The 20,670-nt window shown below is 43.1% G+C and overlaps 2 protein-coding genes across 2 annotated transcripts in view; both read right to left on the reverse strand.

Annotated features, from left to right (window-relative positions):
- LOC308465375 (vomeronasal type-2 receptor 26-like) overlaps window positions 1–19,027 on the reverse strand; it is a gene marked incomplete at both ends in the record, with an annotated part of 28,746 nt that extends 9,719 nt beyond the window's left edge. Inside the window, 4 exons of the mRNA XM_080985294.1 lie at window positions 10,432–10,659; window positions 13,028–13,852; window positions 14,595–14,865; window positions 19,023–19,027. Of these exons, the coding sequence (XP_080841420.1) occupies window positions 10,432–10,659; window positions 13,028–13,852; window positions 14,595–14,865; window positions 19,023–19,027 (1,329 nt within the window). The remainder of the gene's footprint in view (window positions 1–10,431; window positions 10,660–13,027; window positions 13,853–14,594; window positions 14,866–19,022) is intronic.
- Window positions 379–2,256, reverse strand: LOC308471927 (vomeronasal type-2 receptor 26-like; the record flags this gene model as incomplete). The annotated part of the gene is made up of 2 exons (XM_080996239.1): window positions 379–1,269; window positions 1,936–2,256. 2 exons carry the CDS (start codon window positions 2,254–2,256, stop codon window positions 379–381), a joined length of 1,212 nt encoding a protein of 403 aa, XP_080852365.1.
- Window positions 19,028–20,670: the final 1,643 nt, after the last annotated feature.

The following is a 20,670-nucleotide window of genomic DNA, read 5'->3' on the forward strand; positions in this document are numbered from 1 at the left end:
ACTGGCTTTAACCGATCCTATTGTGTTTTCAACATTCTGTGTTTTAAATAAGGCTTTTCTTTAGTGATTTTTATTTTATTTTAACGTTTTTGTAAAGTGCTTTGAGGGTTTCTTCAAGAGTCAAGCAATATATAAATGTTATGAACTAAATATAGTAATTAATTAATTAAGCTTAACAATTTTTCATAGCTTATTTTGTGCTTTGAAAGATTTTCCTCTAACTTTCCCAAATTATCAATTTTTTAAAAATTATCTATTTCAAAGTATATTAGAACCACAAAAATAGATGGACAATTAAAAAGAAAAACTTATTAACATGTCCTACTAAAGATAAGGCGTAGGAAACCGAAACATATTTAACAATAACAATGAGGTAAACTACAAAGAATATACAATCTGAAACGCATTCCAGAGGGTATTTGCAAAAAAGCAGAGAGGACAGACCTGCCATGGCTGCAACCTTTGAAGTTCCAATCTGTTTCCTCCACTCGCCATTAACCTCCATTTGGATCTGGATGAATATGCGACATTCAAGGCTTGGGCCACAAACTGGACGCCATAGTAAGTTCTGTAGCGGTCTTGAGACCAGATTGCCCCCATCTCCTCCTGGGACAAAGTTTCCAGTGGTTCCTTTTCTGTGCATCTTGTCCAACCCTCCACGGACAGTACTTTGTTTGAACATGAACAATGGAATGCTTTCTTCCAAAACTGTGAAAATACAGATGCAGTTGCATCTGAAAGTCGAGTATAGTAGCCCTGCTCTGTCCGTTTTTTGGTATTCATTACAAAGGACAAAGAACCTTGGGCAGGCTGGAAGTAATCTGTGCCACCAAACAACATCTCATCAATGTCCAGAAGATCTGTTGTGATCCAGAGTATGCCCTGAGATTTCCTCACTTCATGAAGTCTTTGTAAAATCACGATTGGATAAATTCTGTGCTCAGAGTCCCCATAATAAACAAACACCTTGACTTGTCCCAAATCAGATGGTTTACAATGTAAGGATGACATTTGTCCCAGGGTCGAAATATGAAATTTTTCCAAGAAAGCAACACAAATCCCACTGCGGATCAGCAGAAGGGTGAAGACACTCAGGAACCTTTCTCCATTGTCATTGTCTGGAACAAAGAGACCGATCCACGTCCACCCGAAATGTAGCAACAACTTGACAATCCCCATGTGCTGGGTTTCTTCTTTGGGGACCATCCAGTAGATAAAAGGGAACTGGGTTTTGTCATTCAGATCATGAGCAGCCGAGCCATAACTGATCTAGTAAGAAAAGGAGTGGTGTCATTTTTTCAGGAATACACAAGAAAGGCCTCATTGCATGATCAGGCCAAAGGGCCATCTACTCACAGTAGCTAACCAGATGCTTCTGCATGTATGCCATGCCTTTGATGGAGTAATCATGTTCAGAAGAGGACCTGGAGTTTACAGAGAAGGAAGTGGCTCCAATGGACAGTGGGGCAGAGCAGGGCATCTGGGCCTTATGGGGTCATGGCACCCCAACCTCTTCCTAGAGTCACAATGGGGCACTACACAGAATGAGTGGCAGAAGCTAAGCAGCTGCACAGTTTGGAGGAGTGCAAGTACTTAAACTTCTCTGTTCATTTAGCTGTCAGACATCTGAGAAACAAGAAACTCATTAGGAGCCAGGGGCTACTTTCAACCACATCTTCCTATTGACAAACCGGGGAGGGAGATAGGAAGTGGCTGAGGGTTTTCTAACTCGCTTTCCACTTTCTTGCAATGTGATTTCCCCCCTTTGGTCTCCCTTTTTGGGTGCTACTCTTTTGTGTTCCCTGGAAACTAATGGCCAGATGGTTGGCTTTGCAGTTTAGAAACTTCTGGGGGCATGAAGGGGTTCCTCAAAACTGCTGGAGAGACAGCAGAGAGGAATTAAACACAATTGATCTCTTCCCTTCTAATTCCTACCTGGGGCATTTTGTAGATGCCCAACATGCTTGAAATTTGGTGGGTGATTTCAGAAAAAGTTGCTTCAAAAACAGCCAACACGTTATTCTTTCTTCCACAGCTGTAGTTTGGAATACTGTCTAGCATGGCATCAGCAGTTGTCCTGACATCAAAAGCGGCCTCATAGATGCTATAGCCCAGGGTGACATTGGCTAAATGCTTAAGATGCCGGGTGATCTCCTGGGTTGCAAACAAGATGGAGAGGACTGCTGAGGTGTCCTTTGCTGAAAAATTGCAAATAAATGAATACACGAAAAATGGTTTTAGCCTTCCATTCTCCATTAAATGAAAACAACTGCTTGCTCTATACAAGTTATATCTAACGGGAAAATCTGCAGCTAGGAAGGAGCAGAATCTTGCCCAGTTCCAACAACAAAGAAAGGAGTAGCATTTAGGAGAGCTTGAGCTGGGGTGAATTAGATTGAAATGCTCATTTAGATTTCCTTAAGTTGGCAAGTACTATTTACAAGATGAGAAGATATGAAAGAGAGAAATGCCCTATCTTGGGTTACTCACCTTAACTTCTTAGGGTGGTGGAATTACCTAGTAAGGTTCCTATATTGATTTGAACATTCCAGTGAGTTTGAAGGGAAGGTGGTGGTATCCTTATATTCCAATTTTTACACATTCTTTGATCCGCAAATGTAAGATTGCACAGTGGATTTAGAACTTATTTAAGATATGTTGTAATCCAAATACCCCCAACACCACCAGGGACATTTAATTTAGACAGTTGGGAATAAAGGAATAAGGGAAGCTGTCAAAGCTGTTAACACTTGACTAGAAAGAAACATCCTTTCTCATGAGACATGAGATGATCAACTATGCTTTAGCTGCATTAATAAAACTGAAGCCCAAAATAGGGAAAGGGTTCAGAAACAACCTCTTTGTTTGCAGGATACCAAGGGGCATGGCCAGAAACTAGATGCTGTCTCTGGAAAACAGCAAGAAATGTGAATGCAGACTGGGTAACATAAAGTCACTTACGTCATAACAGTGTTTTTGGGATGCCGTGAAAAGTTGATTGGGTAAGTTATAAAAGCTCTTGGAAATATGACCTGACTAATGAGGTGGTCTCCTGGCCTGTAATAATTCAACGGATCACTTTCCTCATTTAGGTTCAATGGGCATTTTGCTTTCAGCATCCCACAGGCTCCATGGGGCATTAGCAGCACAAACAGCAGCAGCAGCAGAAATATCATCCTGGCTATGCCTGCAAGAGTCATACACTCATGTGACAGCTGAACTCCTACAGTAGCTTCAGAAGCAAAGGTAGAAAAAGGAAACCTCCCATAGAAACAAGAGGCTTCTGATATTTATGACCCAGTTCTTCTTTCAGGCTTGTGACAATCAGTTATCTGATGCTGCCTGTGATTCTGATGTTTTGTTATTTGTGGACTCCAAGGCCATCGTTGGGGAAATCCCTGATCTAGATAAACAAATCACCATGATTTTGATAATTATAAGGTTAAGAAGGTCCACCTCCTCTGCAACTCCCTGGAATCGCTGTGTGACTCAATGGGCAGCTGCAGAGCCAGAGCAAAACATGTTTGTGAGAACTCAAAGATGGGACTCTCAATCTGGGCCCTGCTCAACTTGAGGAAACATTAACTTCAGTAAAGTCCAAGAAACTATAGAATAGCTAGTGTTATGATTAGTTGGGTCCAGGATCTGGGGCACACTATTGATTTTGAAAGGTGGGGAAAACTGTGGACTAAATCAAATTTATCGCATGTGTGTCACTCAAAGAAAATGTATTTAAGATGATGTACCGATGGTATATCACACCTGCCAAACTTGCTAAAATCTGTATTAATCAAGACAAAAATTGTTGGAAGTGTAAGGGGAAAAATTTCCTCCATATGTGGTGGACTTGCTCCAAAGTGAAAGCCTTCTGGGATATAATATATAATGAGTTAAAAAAGGTTTTGAAATATAAGTTCAATAAAAAAACAGAGGCATTTTTATTAGGTTTAATTGGTTAAGAAATACATAAAAGAGAGGTAAACGTGTTTATGTATGCCACAACGGCTGCAAGAACACTTCTGGCTCAGAAACGGAAGCAGCAGGAACTCCCAACACTGGAAGACTGGCAGGTCAAGATGGTGGAGTATGTAGAGATGGCCAAGTTGACGGGGAAGATCCGAAATCAGTGTGACGCACTGTTTCAAAAGGACTGGAACAAATATGTATTTTATATGAAAGAAAATTGTAAACATTTGAAAACGTTTGTAGGCCTGAATTGAAATGTTTTGTAATGTAAATATAAGGAACAGGTTTACCGACAAGAAGGTGAAATATTATAATTTGACAAAGGGTAAATAAGTGATTATAGAAATGTGAAAAATATGGAAAGATATGTGGAAGTCAGAAAGAGGGAGGGAGGGATGTTGATGCTCTTACAGAGTAATATATTAAGTTATAGAAGTATGTAAAAAAATGTGAATATGATTTAAGTGGAAAATCTAATAAAAATTATTTAAAAGAAAGAAAGAAAGAAACCATAGAATAGCCAAAGCAAAACGTGTTTGTGAGAACTCAAAGATGTGACTCTCAAGTCCAGGGAACTATAGAATAGCTATGATGGACCAAGACCAGCAAGACAGGACATGATAGAGGTGTATAAAGTCCTGCATGGTGTGGATAATATGGATAGGAAAAGTTTTCCTCCCTCCCAGTAATAGTACTAGACGTTTGGACTTTAGACGGGAATTTAAACCCTTGTGTCCTAGGCTCCTGTCCAACTCCCTGATCACTACACCACACTGCCTCAGAACTACAGATTCATTGGCCTCCAGTGGAGGTCTCTAACACTGAGATAAGCCATGAGATACTCACAGGAGCTAATAGAAGTTCGGATTTATGAGACAGCCCAACCAGCTGACTGGTCCATTGGATTTAGACAGTAGCAGTAATATCTGGCTTTAGCTTAGTAATATACTAGCAGCCAACTAGAAATTCAATTCAATTTGGCTTCCAATGAAGCTGAATGTTGGAAGAGTCAGGACAGAGAAATCTGTTATAGACTTTGAAGATTGCTCCTTCCCTGGAAGAATTTCAATCATACATAGTTGGGCTAAGGAGGGCTATTAACATCAGTGTTATCTATGGGGTCCAGCATGTAACGATCCATTATACATTCAAGAACGGTGTGTTTTACTGCAGGTGTTAATGGGGTTTGGGGCAGATTCTTGAAGATGTGGAACCTTCTGAAGTGACTCTCATTGCTTGCAAATGAGGTTTTCAGCTGTTGAGGTTCTATTGCTCTTTGAACCACTGGGGGGAAAAACATGATTGTTAAAACTCACTGATGGGCCTTTCAATCTATGTATGTGTAAAAGTTTCCTGTAATGCCAACAGTGCAATCCACAGTCAGCATTTAAAGACAATATTGATTTACACCAGTTCAGTTCAGTGAAATGGACATCTTCATTAACAAGTCCATCAGATTATAAGATGGATAGGACTGTAGGGCCTCTCTATCCTTGTTATACATTCACTTTCATCATTCATTACTATTTCCTTTCACAATCTTATTGTGGTCCCATACATGTGATCTCCCAACCGTTGCCCTGCTTGATTTATTAAAGCTTGCCAAGAGGGTATCAGTGGGTGGATTCAGGAGTTTTCAATGCATCCTCATGGAAGAAGGTAGTCCTGGCTGTCTTGAAATATGTGGTGGCTTGATCACTCTTGAATATTTCCAACATGAGCCTATTGACTTATGACGACTACTGCTAACAGGTCGCTAATACTGGTTGTTTTGGAAGTGTAGATGGTAGAGAGGTTTCTGGCAAGACATTTGTGAATAATGATTTTATGAATTTAGAGTTTCTGCAATTTTCCTGCCATAAACCAGGTGTCAGGGACTGGGCAGAGGAGGAATGGTGTAGAACGCCTCGCCATCTTGACTCTTCCAGAGAAGAGGAAGACAGTATAGATTTATAACAGTATAGAGGTCACAGCTCAGAGGCAAATGAGGGGAAAAGTTGGGAAATAATGGGAGACAAGGAGGAAGCGGCAGAAGTGGAGTGGCAGCTAGCAGTGGTGTAGCGTGGGTTGTCAGCACCCGGGGCAAGGCAAGTAATTTGCGCCCCCCCTAACCCGTGGATTTGCGCCCCCTAACCCCCAGATGTTGCGCCTGGTGCAGCCGGCCCCCCCTGCACCCCCCACGCTACGCCACTGAGGGAGAGCACTCTTGTGCCCCGGTCCTGCTTTAAGTGCTTCTCATTGACGCGTCTGCTTGGCCACTCTAGATGGGCCCTTGTGGCCTTGATCCAGTAGCCGGGTCCTTCTTCGGAAAGAGCAAGCGCCTCCTAAGCATGTGCAGAGCGCCTCCCTCCGCCCTCGCCACGTGGAGCTCAGCCTGCGCGTGGGCAGGCCCTTTGCGTCACGCGCGCTTGGCAATCCCCGGCACCTCAGATCCGGATGAGATCAAGGCGCCGGCAACGGGAAGGAGGCGGGGGAGAAGCAGGAGCAGGCCAGCTGGGGCTGCTCCAGGACCCCCCCCATCTCTCCCATCGCCGCTGGAGGGGTCATGGAGGCACTGAGCCCGGGAGGCGGGTAGCCAGCCAGGGCGCACCTACCCAACCTCGCCGCGCCCAGGCGCGCTGCTCTCTCCAGCTTCCTCCCGGCCGGGCCAGCGGCTCCACCTCTTCCTTTGCCTCTTTGAGCCGCTTAATTCCAAGCAAGCGATTAGCAGGCTGGGATCGGATCCTGCGGCAGGCGGTGCCTCCACCTCCTCCTCCTCCCGGCTTTGCTGCTGCTGCTGCTTTTCCCTCCAGCGCTGCGCCTTGGAGAGGTTCCCGCTTCCTCGAGGGACGACGACCAAACGGAGACGACGACCCCCCCACCCCAACCAAGCCTCGATTGCTTGTCCCTTCCCTCTGGACTCGCGCCCCCCCCAAATGTTGCGCCCGGTGCAGCCGGCACCCCTGGCACCCCCCACGCTACGCCACTGGCAGCTAGTTGATACAATGTCATTAGAAAGCAACTAAGACCCTCCATCTCCTAGAACCTGGCAAGCCTTAAAAGTAGGAGAGCAAAGAGCTCAAAGACAGCGGGCACGTAGCAACACCCGGAGAAGTGACGAATGAGGATGTGGGAGAGACAAGGGTGGAGATTCACTCGGGACAACACCATTATCCAAGAGGCTGAGTTCTATAGCCTCTCTGTAAAAATTGAAATAAAAAAGGACGGTAAGAAACCTTTCCTTTTCTATATGCTTTCCTGGGCAACCAGCCAGAAGCTGCTTACAGCATCCTGACAAATTGTCCCGAGTCAACTTTAATTGGCTGTTAGGTCATAAATCATGACAGATGGCGTAGCAGGAGCCACGGGGCAGCCAGCCAACACTGTTAACCGAGAAGAACCATTTCAATGGCTTTTACAACAAAATTTATTGTTAAGATCACACATAGAACAATTAACCAGCACAATAAATCAACAAAAATGAGAATTCGCAAAGATTTCCTGGGGTACCACTTCACAAGTGAGGGGGTGCATATGGATCCTGCTAAGGTGCGGAGCGTAGTTTCGCGGCAGGAGCCCAAGACAAAGAAAGACCTGCAGAGGTTTCTGGCATTGGCCAAACATTACCGCAAGTTCATGTCAGCCTATTTGAGGTTCACTACACCCCTCACGGATTGCTTGTAGGGCAAGAAGCCATTCCAGTTGACAGCTGAGGTACATCAGGCATTTGAGCATCTCAAAACCTTGTTCTCCTCAGAGGTGTACCCAGCTCATGCAGACCCCCACAGGTTGTTGGTCAAATAAAGAGACGCCTTTGACAGAGTGGTTGGTGCTGTGCTGTGAAAGGAAGACCAAGATGACCAAAGTCTTTATACTTTCCTGGGCAACCAGCTGTAAATTAACAGCATCCTGACAGCAGTGTTTGGTCCACGTTAACAACATTGTATTTTATGGGAAGCCAATAATCTTCAAAGAAGCTAAGAATTAGAAATTACCATCTTCACATTTTGTAGTTAGATGTGCCTTTGTGTTCAGATCAGGCCTGAGGATGATAATGTAGCACTTGGGAAGGAAGATGCAGCCCAGAAGCCCAGCACTGGAGGCCAACATAGAGAAGACCTGCACAGCAACCATGAACTTCCCTTTTGTGCTCAGGTAGGTGGGAACAAAAGACACCCAAACACTGCAGAAGACCAGCATGCTGAAGGTGATCAGCTTGGCTTCATTGAAGGACCCGGGAAGCTTCCTGGCTAGGAAAGCCACAGTGAAGCAGATGGAAGCCATGAAGCCCATGTAGCCAAGGACAGTGTAGAACATGGCAACAGACCCTTCGTTGCATTGGAGGATGATCTCTCTAGCTTGGGAGTGCATGTCGGAGTCTGGGAAGGGTGGGGAGACTCCCAGCCAGATGGTGCAGATGACAACCTGCATACTGGAACAGGAAAGGACAATGGAGTTGGCCAGACTCTTCCCCAGCCATCTCCTCACCTTGTTCCCTGGCTTTGTGGCCAGGAAGGCCAGCACCACAGTGATGGTTTTTGCCAAAACAGAAGAGACAGCAACTGAGAAGATGATGCTGAAGGCTGTTTGTCGGAGAAGGCAGGTCACTTTCCTAGGCCGGCCGATGAATAGGAAGGAGGACAAAAAGGAAAGCAGGAGGGAGCTGAGGAGTATATAGGATAAATCCCGATTGTTAGCTTTGACTATGGGAGTTTCCTTGTATTTAATGAAGATTCCTAGCACAACACAAGCGGTTAAGCACAAGAAGAGAGCAAAGGAAAGCAGGAGGACCCCCAAGGGTTCTTCATAAGTGAGAAATGTTATAATCTTGGGGACACATTTGTCTCGCGCTTGATTTGCATGCTGATCTTCTGGGCATCTGGTGCAATGCTTTGCATCTGAAGAGAAGAAGAATGACTTCAGAATGACTAACAAAATTCTTACATCCATACCTGTCTATTTTCTGACAGAGGTTGCCATGGTGATGGACTGTGCGTTTGAGATGTCAGGAAAATACAGTCTTTAGCAAGGTGTGCTGGGAAGAATAAGGTAGAAAACAAGGCTGCCTTGTTGGCTAGGCTGGCTGAAGATTGGTTGGGAGAGATTTCTTCCACTGAAATGCTGCACTGCTATGGTAAACAAGTCGCTCTTGATCATGTACTAAGATCTGGACTTCCTTCATGCAGACTGAAGGTGTAAATATGCAAATCAATCATATTTCTTAAAGCTACGGCAGTCTCCCCTGAGTCTATAATTCTCCAAATGAGCACGAACCCTGGGTGACCCCTGGGACCCTCTGGAAACCTGCTACAGCTCGGCAGAGAGTGGGGTGGTGTAGATTTAAATATTTGCCCCTTCCCCTCATGGTTGTTGCGTTCAGGTCCTGCTAGTTGGCTTTTCATGGGCATCTGTTCAAATTTGTAAGAACAGAGTGTTGGACTCGATGGACCTTTGCCCTGATTAAGCAGGAGTCACCCACCTTCCTGAATGGAGATGGTCCCTTCCACACAAGGAGCACAATCATAGCAGCAAATGGGCTCTCCTTCTTTAGTAACTCTGCCATATCCAGGGCGACAGCTTTCAGTGCATCTTGAATGAGGTACGACCTAAAAACAACAAGAAGGAAGCTCTAAGGAGATCAGCATAAATTATAGACATCATCTGAAGGCCCTGAATAAAAAAAGTGCTGAAATAAAAATTATTTTTATAATACTGATTCAAGTTTAGAAATCTGTAAAATGGGAACGAGACCCTTCTAAGTTTGTTAGAACTGTTGAGAACTCCTCTTCTTTCTGACATATAGTTTCATTTTTAATTGTTGAACACAAATTTCTCCATTTCTCCATTTCTGCACCCCGATTCCCACATGTGTCCATGATAACACAGAGGTATGAGGGCCCTTTACTATGGTGTGTATTGTCGTGCTTTTATAAGCGTTCTCCGTTATTGGGCAGCTGAAAATGCCCACATGGCAGCTAGGGCCACACTGCCAACTTTTGGCCCATTGATGTCCTTGTTTCATCCACTCAGAGGGATAGATGAAAATGCAAGTGTAAGAGCAGCCTCTCCTCTCTTTGCCCCTTTCCATCTAAATTGCTATGCAAAACAGAGAGAAAACAGCAGTGCTGTACACAACCAGGAGTGGGTCTCTCTTTGCACAGGGCCCACTTAGGGTTACCCTGAAAATGGCTCCTATCAGCATATTATCAGAACATAACAGATGTTACCGCAAGGGAACCAGTTGTGCCATAGTGGTAAGAGGGTTGGATGGGAATCTGGGAGACTAAGGTTCAAATCCCCCTGAAGCCATGAAGCTTCCTAGGTGACCTTGGGCCAATCACTTCCTCTCACTCTATCCTACTTCACAGGGTTTTTGTGGGGATTAAATGAAGAGGCAGAAAACCATATATCGTATTTTGAGCTCCCTAGAGAAAAGGTGGGATATAAGTGCAACAAATAAACAGATAAATGAATGAATGCAATGACCTTGCTGAATTTCCCAGGCCACACAATGGCTTCTGGTTTAATGGAGAATTTTATGCCGGAGGATGCCTGTCCCTCGATGCTCCCAACTTTCATTCTGCTGTGAGATTTATTGGGAAATACGACCCAGTTCACGATATCAAAGTTGGCAGTCAGCTCCCCATTCTGATCAGAATACATCCCTCCTATGGATGAATTGGAAATCCAAATTTCTTTCAAGAAAGTGTGAAGCTAGAATGGCAGAGAAAACACCAGTATTTAGGAAACGTGATATCAGGGTTGTGTGTGACAACTGTAGGCTTGTGTCCAAACTTCATAAGAGATGAGAGTAAACTATATTTAAACAAAATAATTTTAGGATGTTTCCTGGGCATACGATTGAAGTTGAATATTTTGTGGGATGTAGTCCTGTTTCCTTTGATAATTGAGAAAGGTTCCAAACATCTTACCAATTTCATGAGGATTGTCCTAAATCAAGGACATCAAGGCAGAGACCTTATGTCACTAAAGATGCTGACAGGTCCTTTATCAGGTTTTAAATCCTCGAGAGATACGACTGAAATAAGCAATATAGAGGACATGTTCTACCAAGCACTTGGGAAATGTAGAAAGCTTGCATGCATTTTAATTGGCTTTAATGTGACTTCCTGTTTCCTGCCTAGGGTAATGGCTGACTCCCATGTGGTCGGAGCTCCGGTTGTGCCAGAAATGCAGAGTTAATATAAGGGTAATTTGCTCTGCCAACTCCGGGGGGGGGGGCCTGCGTCACCCGCAGATCGTTATCTGTCACTCGCAACAAAATGCGAGGACAGAGGTTGCTGAGTGCCAAGCCTGGCACGGGGCCAACTGGGAACTCTCCGAAGTTGTTCCTTTGTGCAGGGCTCACCTGTTTTATAAAAATTAATTAGATCTGGACAAAAAACAGGCATGTTCTGGACTGGCAGGTAAAATAAATAATCTGCTGAATTATACTGTCACCGGATGCCAAACTTTCACTTAACTTGCTACTTCATGATTTGGTCAACCTCACCAAGGGGAAATTAATTACTCAAAGGATACGCAGGAGGGGTAAAAACTAATTGGATGTATAGCTGTATAGTTCTCGATGGGGGAGCCTCAATTAGAACTAATAAAATAAGATCAGATATGAAAGTTGTTGGGACTGAGGAGGCTATAAGATGGCGGCGGTTGCTGTTGCATATTTACAAAATGAAGAAATCTCCTTTTGAGGAGGCCGAAAATATCTTTGGGTTACAAAAGGGTGTACTTTACATAAGAACGTACTTGTTAGTATGGATTATCTAAATAAAATGCAGGAGCACTTTCAACTTTTAATTTGTGACTTAGCGTGCAGTCCCTGGTGGAAGTTTAAATCAGACTTGGAAGAGGATGGAGGAGGCTTGGGCTGAGAGAATGGCAATTGTAACGCAGATGAAATAGAAATGAACTCTCCCCCTGGGTTTCTGTTTTTGTTTTTTTAAAAGATATCTGGTGGATTTCAACTTGGGAAATTTTACATCAAATAGTGCACTTGTTCACACGGATTACAGTTATAAAAGGTGAAAGTAACTTCGTATCCTGGCTGCCCCTCTAAGGGCCCAGGGGGGCAAGTTTTGGATTCTGAAAGAACTTAACAATCACCAAAAGATTGCTCGGTGAAATTTTCCTTGCAGTATTTCTGCTTTTTCTTATGGAAGAATTTGGAATAATAGCTTCTTTAACACTTTGAGAGCTTGCTACGTCATTAATCTTTGTGCTGAAGGAAAGTTGGAAAACAGCTCAGAGCCCAGAGATAAGATGATGGAATGAAAGGAATGAATGGAGGACTAGTGCTGGAAAATTATTGTTGGACAACAACACAGAAATAACACTTTCTCTGCATGTTAACAATAAGATGAAGATGGACAGTTAGAATTATGGAATTGGAACCAACAAGCAAGAAAACAAAATATAAACAAAAGATATTGCCTCTAGAAACCAGGACATGGGGAGTTCCCCCAAATTATTTGAATTTGGAAAATATAATTGGCGATAATGTATATGATTTGATTTGATGTGATTTGATTTGTTAATAATTGGAAGATTTTTATTGGAAAATGAATATTTTTTTTAAAAAAAACCAATTGGCTTTAATCTAGCCTATTGTGATCTCAACTTTCTATACAGTATGTTTCAAATTGGGATTTTAAGTTCTTTAGTGATAATTTTATTCTTTTGTCTTTTTTTCTAAACTGCTTTGAGGTTTTTTTCAGCGGGCAAGCAATATGTAAATTATTAAACATGGTAATTATTTAAGGTTTATTTGAGAGAATGCCCTTTAACCACTTTTCATAGCTTTACTTGTGCTTTGAAGGATTTTTTTCTAACCTTCCTAAATTATTTATTTTTAAAACATATTTTAATTAATTTTAAAAGTATTGTAGAACAGCAAAGATAGATGAACAATTAAAAAAACTTCTTAATATGTACTACTAAAGACAGGGCATAGGAAACCTAAACATATGAAACAATTACAATGAGATAAACTACAAGGAATATAGAATCTGAAAAGGATTCCAGAGATGGGCAAAGTATTTGCAAAAAGGGGGAGAGGACAGACCTGCCATGGCTGCAGCCTTTGAAGTTCCAATCTGTCTTCTCCACCCGCCATTACCTTCCATTTGGATTTGGATGAATATGCAGCATTTAGGGCCTGAGCCACAAACTGGACGCCGTAGTAAGTGCTGTAGCGGTCTTGAGACCAGATTGCCTCCATCTCCTCCTTGGATAAATTTTCCTGTTGTTCCATTTCTGTGCACCTTGTCCAACCCTCCACGGGCAGCACATTGTTTGAACATGTACAACTGAATACTCTTTTGAAAAACTGTGCAGCTGCAGCTCTATCTTCAAATGAAAGTTGAGTATAGTAACCCTGTTCTGTCCTTTTTTCGGTATTCATTACAAAGGACAAAGAACCTTGGGCAGGCTGGAAGTAATCTGTGCCACCAAACAACATCACATCAATGTCCAGAAGATCTGTCGTGATCCAGACTATCCCCTGAGATTTCCTCACTTCATGAATTCTTTGTAAAAGTATGATTGGACGAATTCTGTGCTCAGAGTCCCCATAATAAACAAACACCTTGACTTTTCTCAAGTCCGAAGCTTTACAATGTAAGGATGACATTTGATCCAGGGTTGAAATATGAAATTTTTCCAAGAAAGCAACACAAATCCCACTGCGGATCAGCAGAAGGGTGAAAACACTCAGGAACCTTTCTCCATTGTCGTTGTCTGGAACAAAGAGACCGATCCACGTCCACCTGAAATGTAGCAACAACTTGACAATCCCCATGTGCTGGGTTTCTTCTTTGGGGACCATCTGGTAGATAAAAGGGAACTGAGTTTTGTCATTCAGATCCTGAGCAGCAGAGCCAAAACTGATCTAGTAAGAAAAAGAATGGTGTCATGTTTTCAGGAATACACAAGCAGGGCCCTGCCGCATGACCAGGCCAAAGGCCCATCTCTTCACAGTAGCTAACCAGATGCTTCTGGATATATGCAATGCCTTTGATGGAGGAATCATGTTCAGAAGAGGACCTGGAGTTTACAGAGAAGGAAGTGGCTCCAATGGACTCTGGGGCAGAGCAGGGCATCTGGGCCTTGTAGGGTCATGGCACCCAAACCTCTTCCTAGAGTCACAATGGGGCACTACACAGAATGAGAGGCAGAAGGTAAGCAGCTGCACAGTTTGGAGGAGTGCAAGTACTTAAACGTCTGTGTTCAGTTAGCTGTCAGACATCCACTGGTCTTCCTGAGAAACAAGAACCCTTTAGGGGCCAGGGGCTACTTTCAACTAAATCTTCCTATTGACAAACGGGAGAGGAAGGTAGGAAGAGGCTGAGGGTTTTTTAAATCACTTTCCATATTCTTAAAATGAGATCCCCCCCTTTGGTCTCTCTCTCTGGGTGCTTCTCTTTTGTGTTGCCTGGAAAATTTGGCCCTTAGAATATTGTTGAAGTACAACTCTGCACAAGTACATCAGTACACACAACCATGGCTAAAGGCCAGAATGGTTGGCTTTGAAGTTTAGAAACTTCTGGGAGCATGAAAGGGTTCCTCACCACTGCTGGAGAGACAGCAAAGAGGAATGAAACATAACCAATCACTTCTCTTCCAATTCCTACCTGGGGCATTTTGTAGATGCCCAACATGCTTGAAATTTGGTGGAAGATTTCAGAAGAAGTTGCTTCAAAAACAGCCAACATGTTATTCTGTCTTCCACAGCTGTAGTTTGGAATACTGTCTAACATGGCATCAGCAGTTGTCCTGACATCAAAAGCGGCCTCATAGATGCTATAGCCCAGGGTGACATTGGCTAAATGCTTAAGATGCCGGGCGATCTCCTGGGTTGCAAACAAGATGGACAGGACTGGTGAGCTATCCTCTGCTGACCAACTGCAAATAAATGAATACACAAAAAATCGTTTTAGCTTCCCATTCCCCATTAAATGAAAAGAACTTTGCAACATTCCTTGCTCTGTAAGAACAGAAGAAGAGCTTGCTGGTTTTATATCTATTGGGGCAAACTCTGCAGCTAGGAAGGAGCAGAATCTTTGTCAGGAAATGACAAAGGTGCTGCTCTTAGATGGAATGGGCATTCAGAGAGCCCCAGCACAAGAAAATGATCCCGGTCCTCCAAGCATAGTCCTATATGTGCGTTTTTTTATGTTCCTTCTTCCTGCCCACAACAGTGAAGGAGTACAGGGGGGATATATGAAGGACAGTTTTGCAGATTTCTGGGGACACCGTTTCCCCGACATCAAGTAAGGTTGTGACTAGGAACCCAATGAATTAATGTGTAACATGTGAATAGGAGGGAAATCAAATGTATGGTCATGTACTAGATCCAGAAATATTGCCTATTGACAGAAATATTGTTAAGCATGCCTCCTTGTTTCTAGGTCACATCCAATGGAAGCCCCAGCCAGCATGTTCAATGGTCAGGGATAATGGGAGCTGTAATCCAGCAAAATCTGAAAGGCCACAGGTTGGGGGAAGCAGCTGTGCACCTCCCAGAAATTGCCAGCTTCTGATCCCCTGCCCAACTTCCACAGGGCACATAAAATATACTTAGGGTAACGATTAGGAAAAGTTGCATTCCTCTGTGATAAGTACTGTTTCCAATGAAAGACATCAGAATGGTCGTTCTATATTTCTTGCCAAAAAAGCTTCACCATACACAATGACTCTTTCCAAACATGTCAAGAGGCCAATGTACAGACATTGATGGACTTCAATGTCTGTACACTAATGCGCAAAGCATGGGAAATAAACAAGATGAGCTTGAGCTCTTGGTAAAGCAAACTAAATATGACATAATAGGCATCACTGAAACCTGGTGGGATAAGTCCCACGATTGGAATGTAATAATGGAGGGATACAATCTATTTCAGAGAAACAGACCAGACAAGAAAGGAGGAGTGGCGGCGTTATATGTCAGGGATGTGTATACCTGTGAAGAGATCCAAGATTTAGAACCTCAAAGCCAAAGTGAGAGCATTTGGGTCAAAATCAAGGGAGAGAGGAATAACATTCTTCTCCTCATTGTGGGAGTTTACTATAGATCCCCAAGCCAAACGGAGGACATAGATGATGCCTTCCTGGAACAGATGGCCAAGCATGCAAAAGGAAGGGAGATAGTAGTAATGGGGGACTTCAATTACCCGGATATTTGTTGGCTGTCAAACTCAGCCAAGAGCATAAGGTCAAACAGATTCCTCACTGGCCTTGCAGACAACTTCATTGTCCAGACAGTGGGAGAAGCAACAAGAGGAACAGCCATTTTAGATCTGGTCCTAACCAATGTTGATGACCTGGTTAGTGGGGTAGAAGTGGAAGGATCATTAGGCGCGAGTGATCATGCTCTTCTGAAGTTTACTATACAGCGGAAAGGAGCAGCCAAGCATACTAGGACTCAATTTCTTGACTTTCAGAAAGCCGACTTCATAAAACTTAGGGATGTGCTGGGTGAGATCCCATGGACAGTAATACTAAAAGGAAAGGGAGTTCATGATGGCTGGGAGTTTGTTAAGAGGGAGATAGTAAAAGCACAACGTCAGGCAATACCAATGAGACGGAAACATGGAAGGTGCCTAAAGAAGCCAGGGTGGCTATCTAAAGAACTTTTAACTGAGTTAAGATTAAAAAAGGATGTGTACAAAAAATGGAAAAGGGGGGAAACCACCAAAGAGGAATTCAAACAAATAGCCAGCATGTGTAGACACAAAGTCAGAAAAGCTAAAGCACAGAATGAACTCAGGCTTGCTAGAGAGGTTAAAAGCAACAAAAAAGGCTTTTATGGGTATGTTCGTAGCAAAAGGAAGAACAAAGAAACAGTGGGGTCACTCAGAGGAGAAGATGGTGAAATACAAACAGGGGACACAGAAAGGGCTGAACTCCTCAATGCCTTCTTTGCCTCAGTCTTCTCCGATAAAGAAAACAATGCCCGACCTGAAGAATTTGGAGCAAATGATTCAGCAGAGGAAACACAGCCCAGAATAACTAAGGAGATAGTACAAGAATACTTGGCTAGTTTAGATGTATTCAAGTCTCCAGGGCCAGATGAACAGCATCCAAGAATATTAAAAGAACTGGCAGATGTGAGCTCAGAACCACTGGCAGTCATCTTTGAGAATTCCTGGAGAACAGGCGAAGTCCCGGCAGACTGGAGGAGGGCAAATGTTGTCCCTATTTTCCAAAAGGGGGAAAGAGAGGACCCAAATAATTACCGCCCAGTCAGTCTGACATCAATACCAGGGAAGATTCTGGAGCAGATCATTAAGCAAACAGTCTGTGAGCACCTAGAAAGGAATGCTGTGATCACCAATAGTCAGCATGGATTTCTGAAAAATAAGTCATGTCAGACTAACCTGATCTCGTTTTTTGACAGAATTACAAGCCTGGTAGATGAAGGGAACACAGTGGATGTAGCCTACCTTGATTTCAGCAAGGCATTTGACAAGGTGCCCCATGATATTCTTGTAAAGAAGCTGGTAAAATGCGGTCTTGACTATGCTACCACTCAGTGGATTTGTAACTGGCTGACTGACCGAACCCAAAGGGTGCTGATCAATGGTTCCTCTTCATCCTGGAGAAGAGTGACTAGTGGGGTGCCACAGGGTTCTGTCTTGGGCTCGGTCTTATTCAACATCTTTATCAACGACTTGGATGATGGACTCAAGGTCATCCTGATCAAATTTGCGGATGACACCAAACTGGGAGGGGTGGCTAACACCCCAGAGGACAGGATCACACTTCAAAACGACCTTGACAGATTAGAGAACTGGGCCAAAACAAACAAGATGAATTTTAACAGGGAGAAATGTAAAGTATTGCACTTGGGCAAAAAAAAAAATGAGAGGCACAAATACAAGATGGGTGACACCTGGCTTGAGAGCACTACATGTGAAAAGGATCTAGGAGTCTTGGTTGACCACAAACTTGACATGAGCCAACAGTGTGATGCGGCAGCTAAAAAAGCCAATGCAATTCTGGGCCTCATCAATAGGAGTATAGCATCTAGATCAAGGGAAGTAATAGTGCCACTGTATTCTGCTCTGGTCAGACCTCACCTGGAGTACTGTGTCCAGTTCTGGGCACCACAGTTCAAGAAGGACACTGACAAACTGGAACGTGTCCAGAGGAGGGCAACCAAAATGGTCAAAGGCCTGGAAACGATGCCTTATGAGGAACGGCTAAGGGAGCTGGGCATGTTTAGCCTGGAGAAGAGGAGGTTAAGGGGTGATATGATAGCCATGTTCAAATATATAAAAGGATGTCACATAGAGGAGGGAGAAAGGTTGTTTTCTGCTGCTCCAGAGAAGCGGACACGGAGCAATGGATCCAAACTACAAGAAAGAAGATTCCACCTAAACATTAGAAAGAACTTCCTGACAGTAAGAGCTGTTCGACTGTGGAATTTGCTGCCAAGGAGTGTGGTGGAGTCTCCTTCTTTGGAGGTCTTTAAGCAGAGGCTTGACAACCATATGTCAGGAGTGCTCTGATGGTGTTTCCTGCTTGGCAGGGGGTTGGACTCGATGGCCCTTGTGGTCTCTTCCAACTCTATGATTCTATGATTCTATGAAATACTTAGAGGGTGAGAAGATACTACTTGGTAAGGTTCCTATACGGATTTGAACGTTTCAGAGAGATTGAAGGGAAGGTGGTGGTATCCTTACATTCCGATTTTTACACATTCTTTGATCTGCAAAGATTGCACCGTGGATTTAGAACCTTTTTAAGATACGTTGTAATCCACATACACCCAACACACCAGGGACATTTAATTTAGACAGTTTGTTGGGAATAAAGGAATAGAGGAAGCTGTCAAAGCTGTTAATACTTGACTAGGAAGAAACACCCTTTTTCATGAGACATGAGATGATCAACTATGCTTTAGCTGCATTAATGAAACTGAAGCCCAAAATAGGGAAAGGGTTCTGAAACAACCTCTTTGTTTGCAGGATACCAAGGGGCATGGCCAGAAACTGGATGCTGCCTCTGGAAAACAGCAATAAATGTGAATGCAGACTGGGTAACATAAAGTCACTTACGTCATAACAGTGTTTCTGGGATGCCGTGAAAAGTTGATTGGCTTAGTTATAAAACCTTTTGGAAATATGACCTGACTAATGAGGTGGTCTCCTGGCCTGTAATAACTCAACGGATCAGTTCCTATATTTCTGTTCAATGGGCATTTAGCTTTCAGCATCCTACTGGCTCCATGGGGCATTAGCAGCAGAAACAGCAGCAGCAGAAATATCATCCTGGCTATGCCTGCAGGAATCGTACACTCTTGTGACAGCAGTAACATTAGAAGCACAGCTGGACTCCTACAGTAGCTTCAGAAGCAAAGGTAGAAAAAGGAAACCTCCCATAGAAACAAGCCCTGCCAGCCCCAAATCTCCCAGGTCCGGCTTCTGATATTTATGACCCTGTTCTTCTTTCAGGCTTGTGACAATAAGTTATCTGATGCTGCCTGTGATTCTGATGTTTTGTTATTTGTGGACTCCAAGGCCATCGTTGGGGAAATCCCAGGACTAGATAAGCAAATCACCATGATTTTGATAATTATAGGGTTAAGAATGTCCACCTCCTCTGCAACTCCCTGGAATCGGTGTGTGACTCAATGGGCAGCTGCAGAGCCAGGGCAAAACATGTTTGTGAGAACTCAAAGATGGGACTCTCAATCTGGGCCCTGCTAAACTTGAGGAAACATTAACTTCAGTAAAGTCCAAGAAACTATAGCATATCTAGCGTTATGATTAGGTGGGCCCAGGATCTGATTGATTCTGAAAGGTGGGGAAAACTGTGGACTAAATCAAATTTACAGCATGTGTGTCACTCAAAGAAAATGTATTTAAGATGATGTACCGATGGTATATCACACCTGCCAAACTTGCTAAAATGTATAGAAATCAAGACAAAAAATGTTGGAAGTGTAAGGAGAAGAATTTCCTCCACATGTGGTGGACTTGCTCCAAAGTGGAAGCCTTCTGGGATATAATATATAATGAGTTAAAAAAGGTTTTGAAATATAAGTTCAATAAAAAGAGGCATTTTTATTAGGTTTAATTGGTGAAGAAATACATAAAAGAGAGGTAAACATGTATATGTATGCCACAAGGGCTGCAAGAACACTTCTGGCTCAGAAATGGAAGCAGCAGGAACTCCCAACACTGGAAGATTGGCAGGTCAAGATGGTGGAGTATGTAGAGATGGCCAAGTTGACGGGGAAGATCCGGAATCAGTGTGACGCACTGTTTCAAAAGGACTGGAACAAATTTATATTTTATATGAAAGAAAATTATAAACATTTGAAAACCTTTGTAGAGCTGAATTGAAATGCTTTGTAATGTAAATATAAGGGACTGATTTACTGACAATAAGGTGAAATATTATAATTTGACAAAGGGTAAATAAGTGATTATAGAAATGTGAAAAATATGGAAAGATATGTGGAAGTCAGAAAGAAGGAGGGAATGATGTTGATGCTCTTACAGAGTAATATATTAAGTTATAGAAGTATTTAAAAATGTGAATATGATTTAAGTGGAAAATCTAATAAAAATTATTTAAAATAAAGAAAGAAACAAACCATAGAATAGCCAAAGCAAAACGTGTTTGTGAGAACTCAATGATGTGACTCTCAAGTCCAGGGAAGTATAGAATAGCTATGATGGACCAAGACCAGCAAGACAG

This window comes from Podarcis pityusensis, assembly GCF_964106645.2.
Source record: "Podarcis pityusensis genome assembly, chromosome: 2".
Classification (NCBI taxonomy): domain Eukaryota; kingdom Metazoa; phylum Chordata; class Lepidosauria; order Squamata; family Lacertidae; genus Podarcis; species Podarcis pityusensis.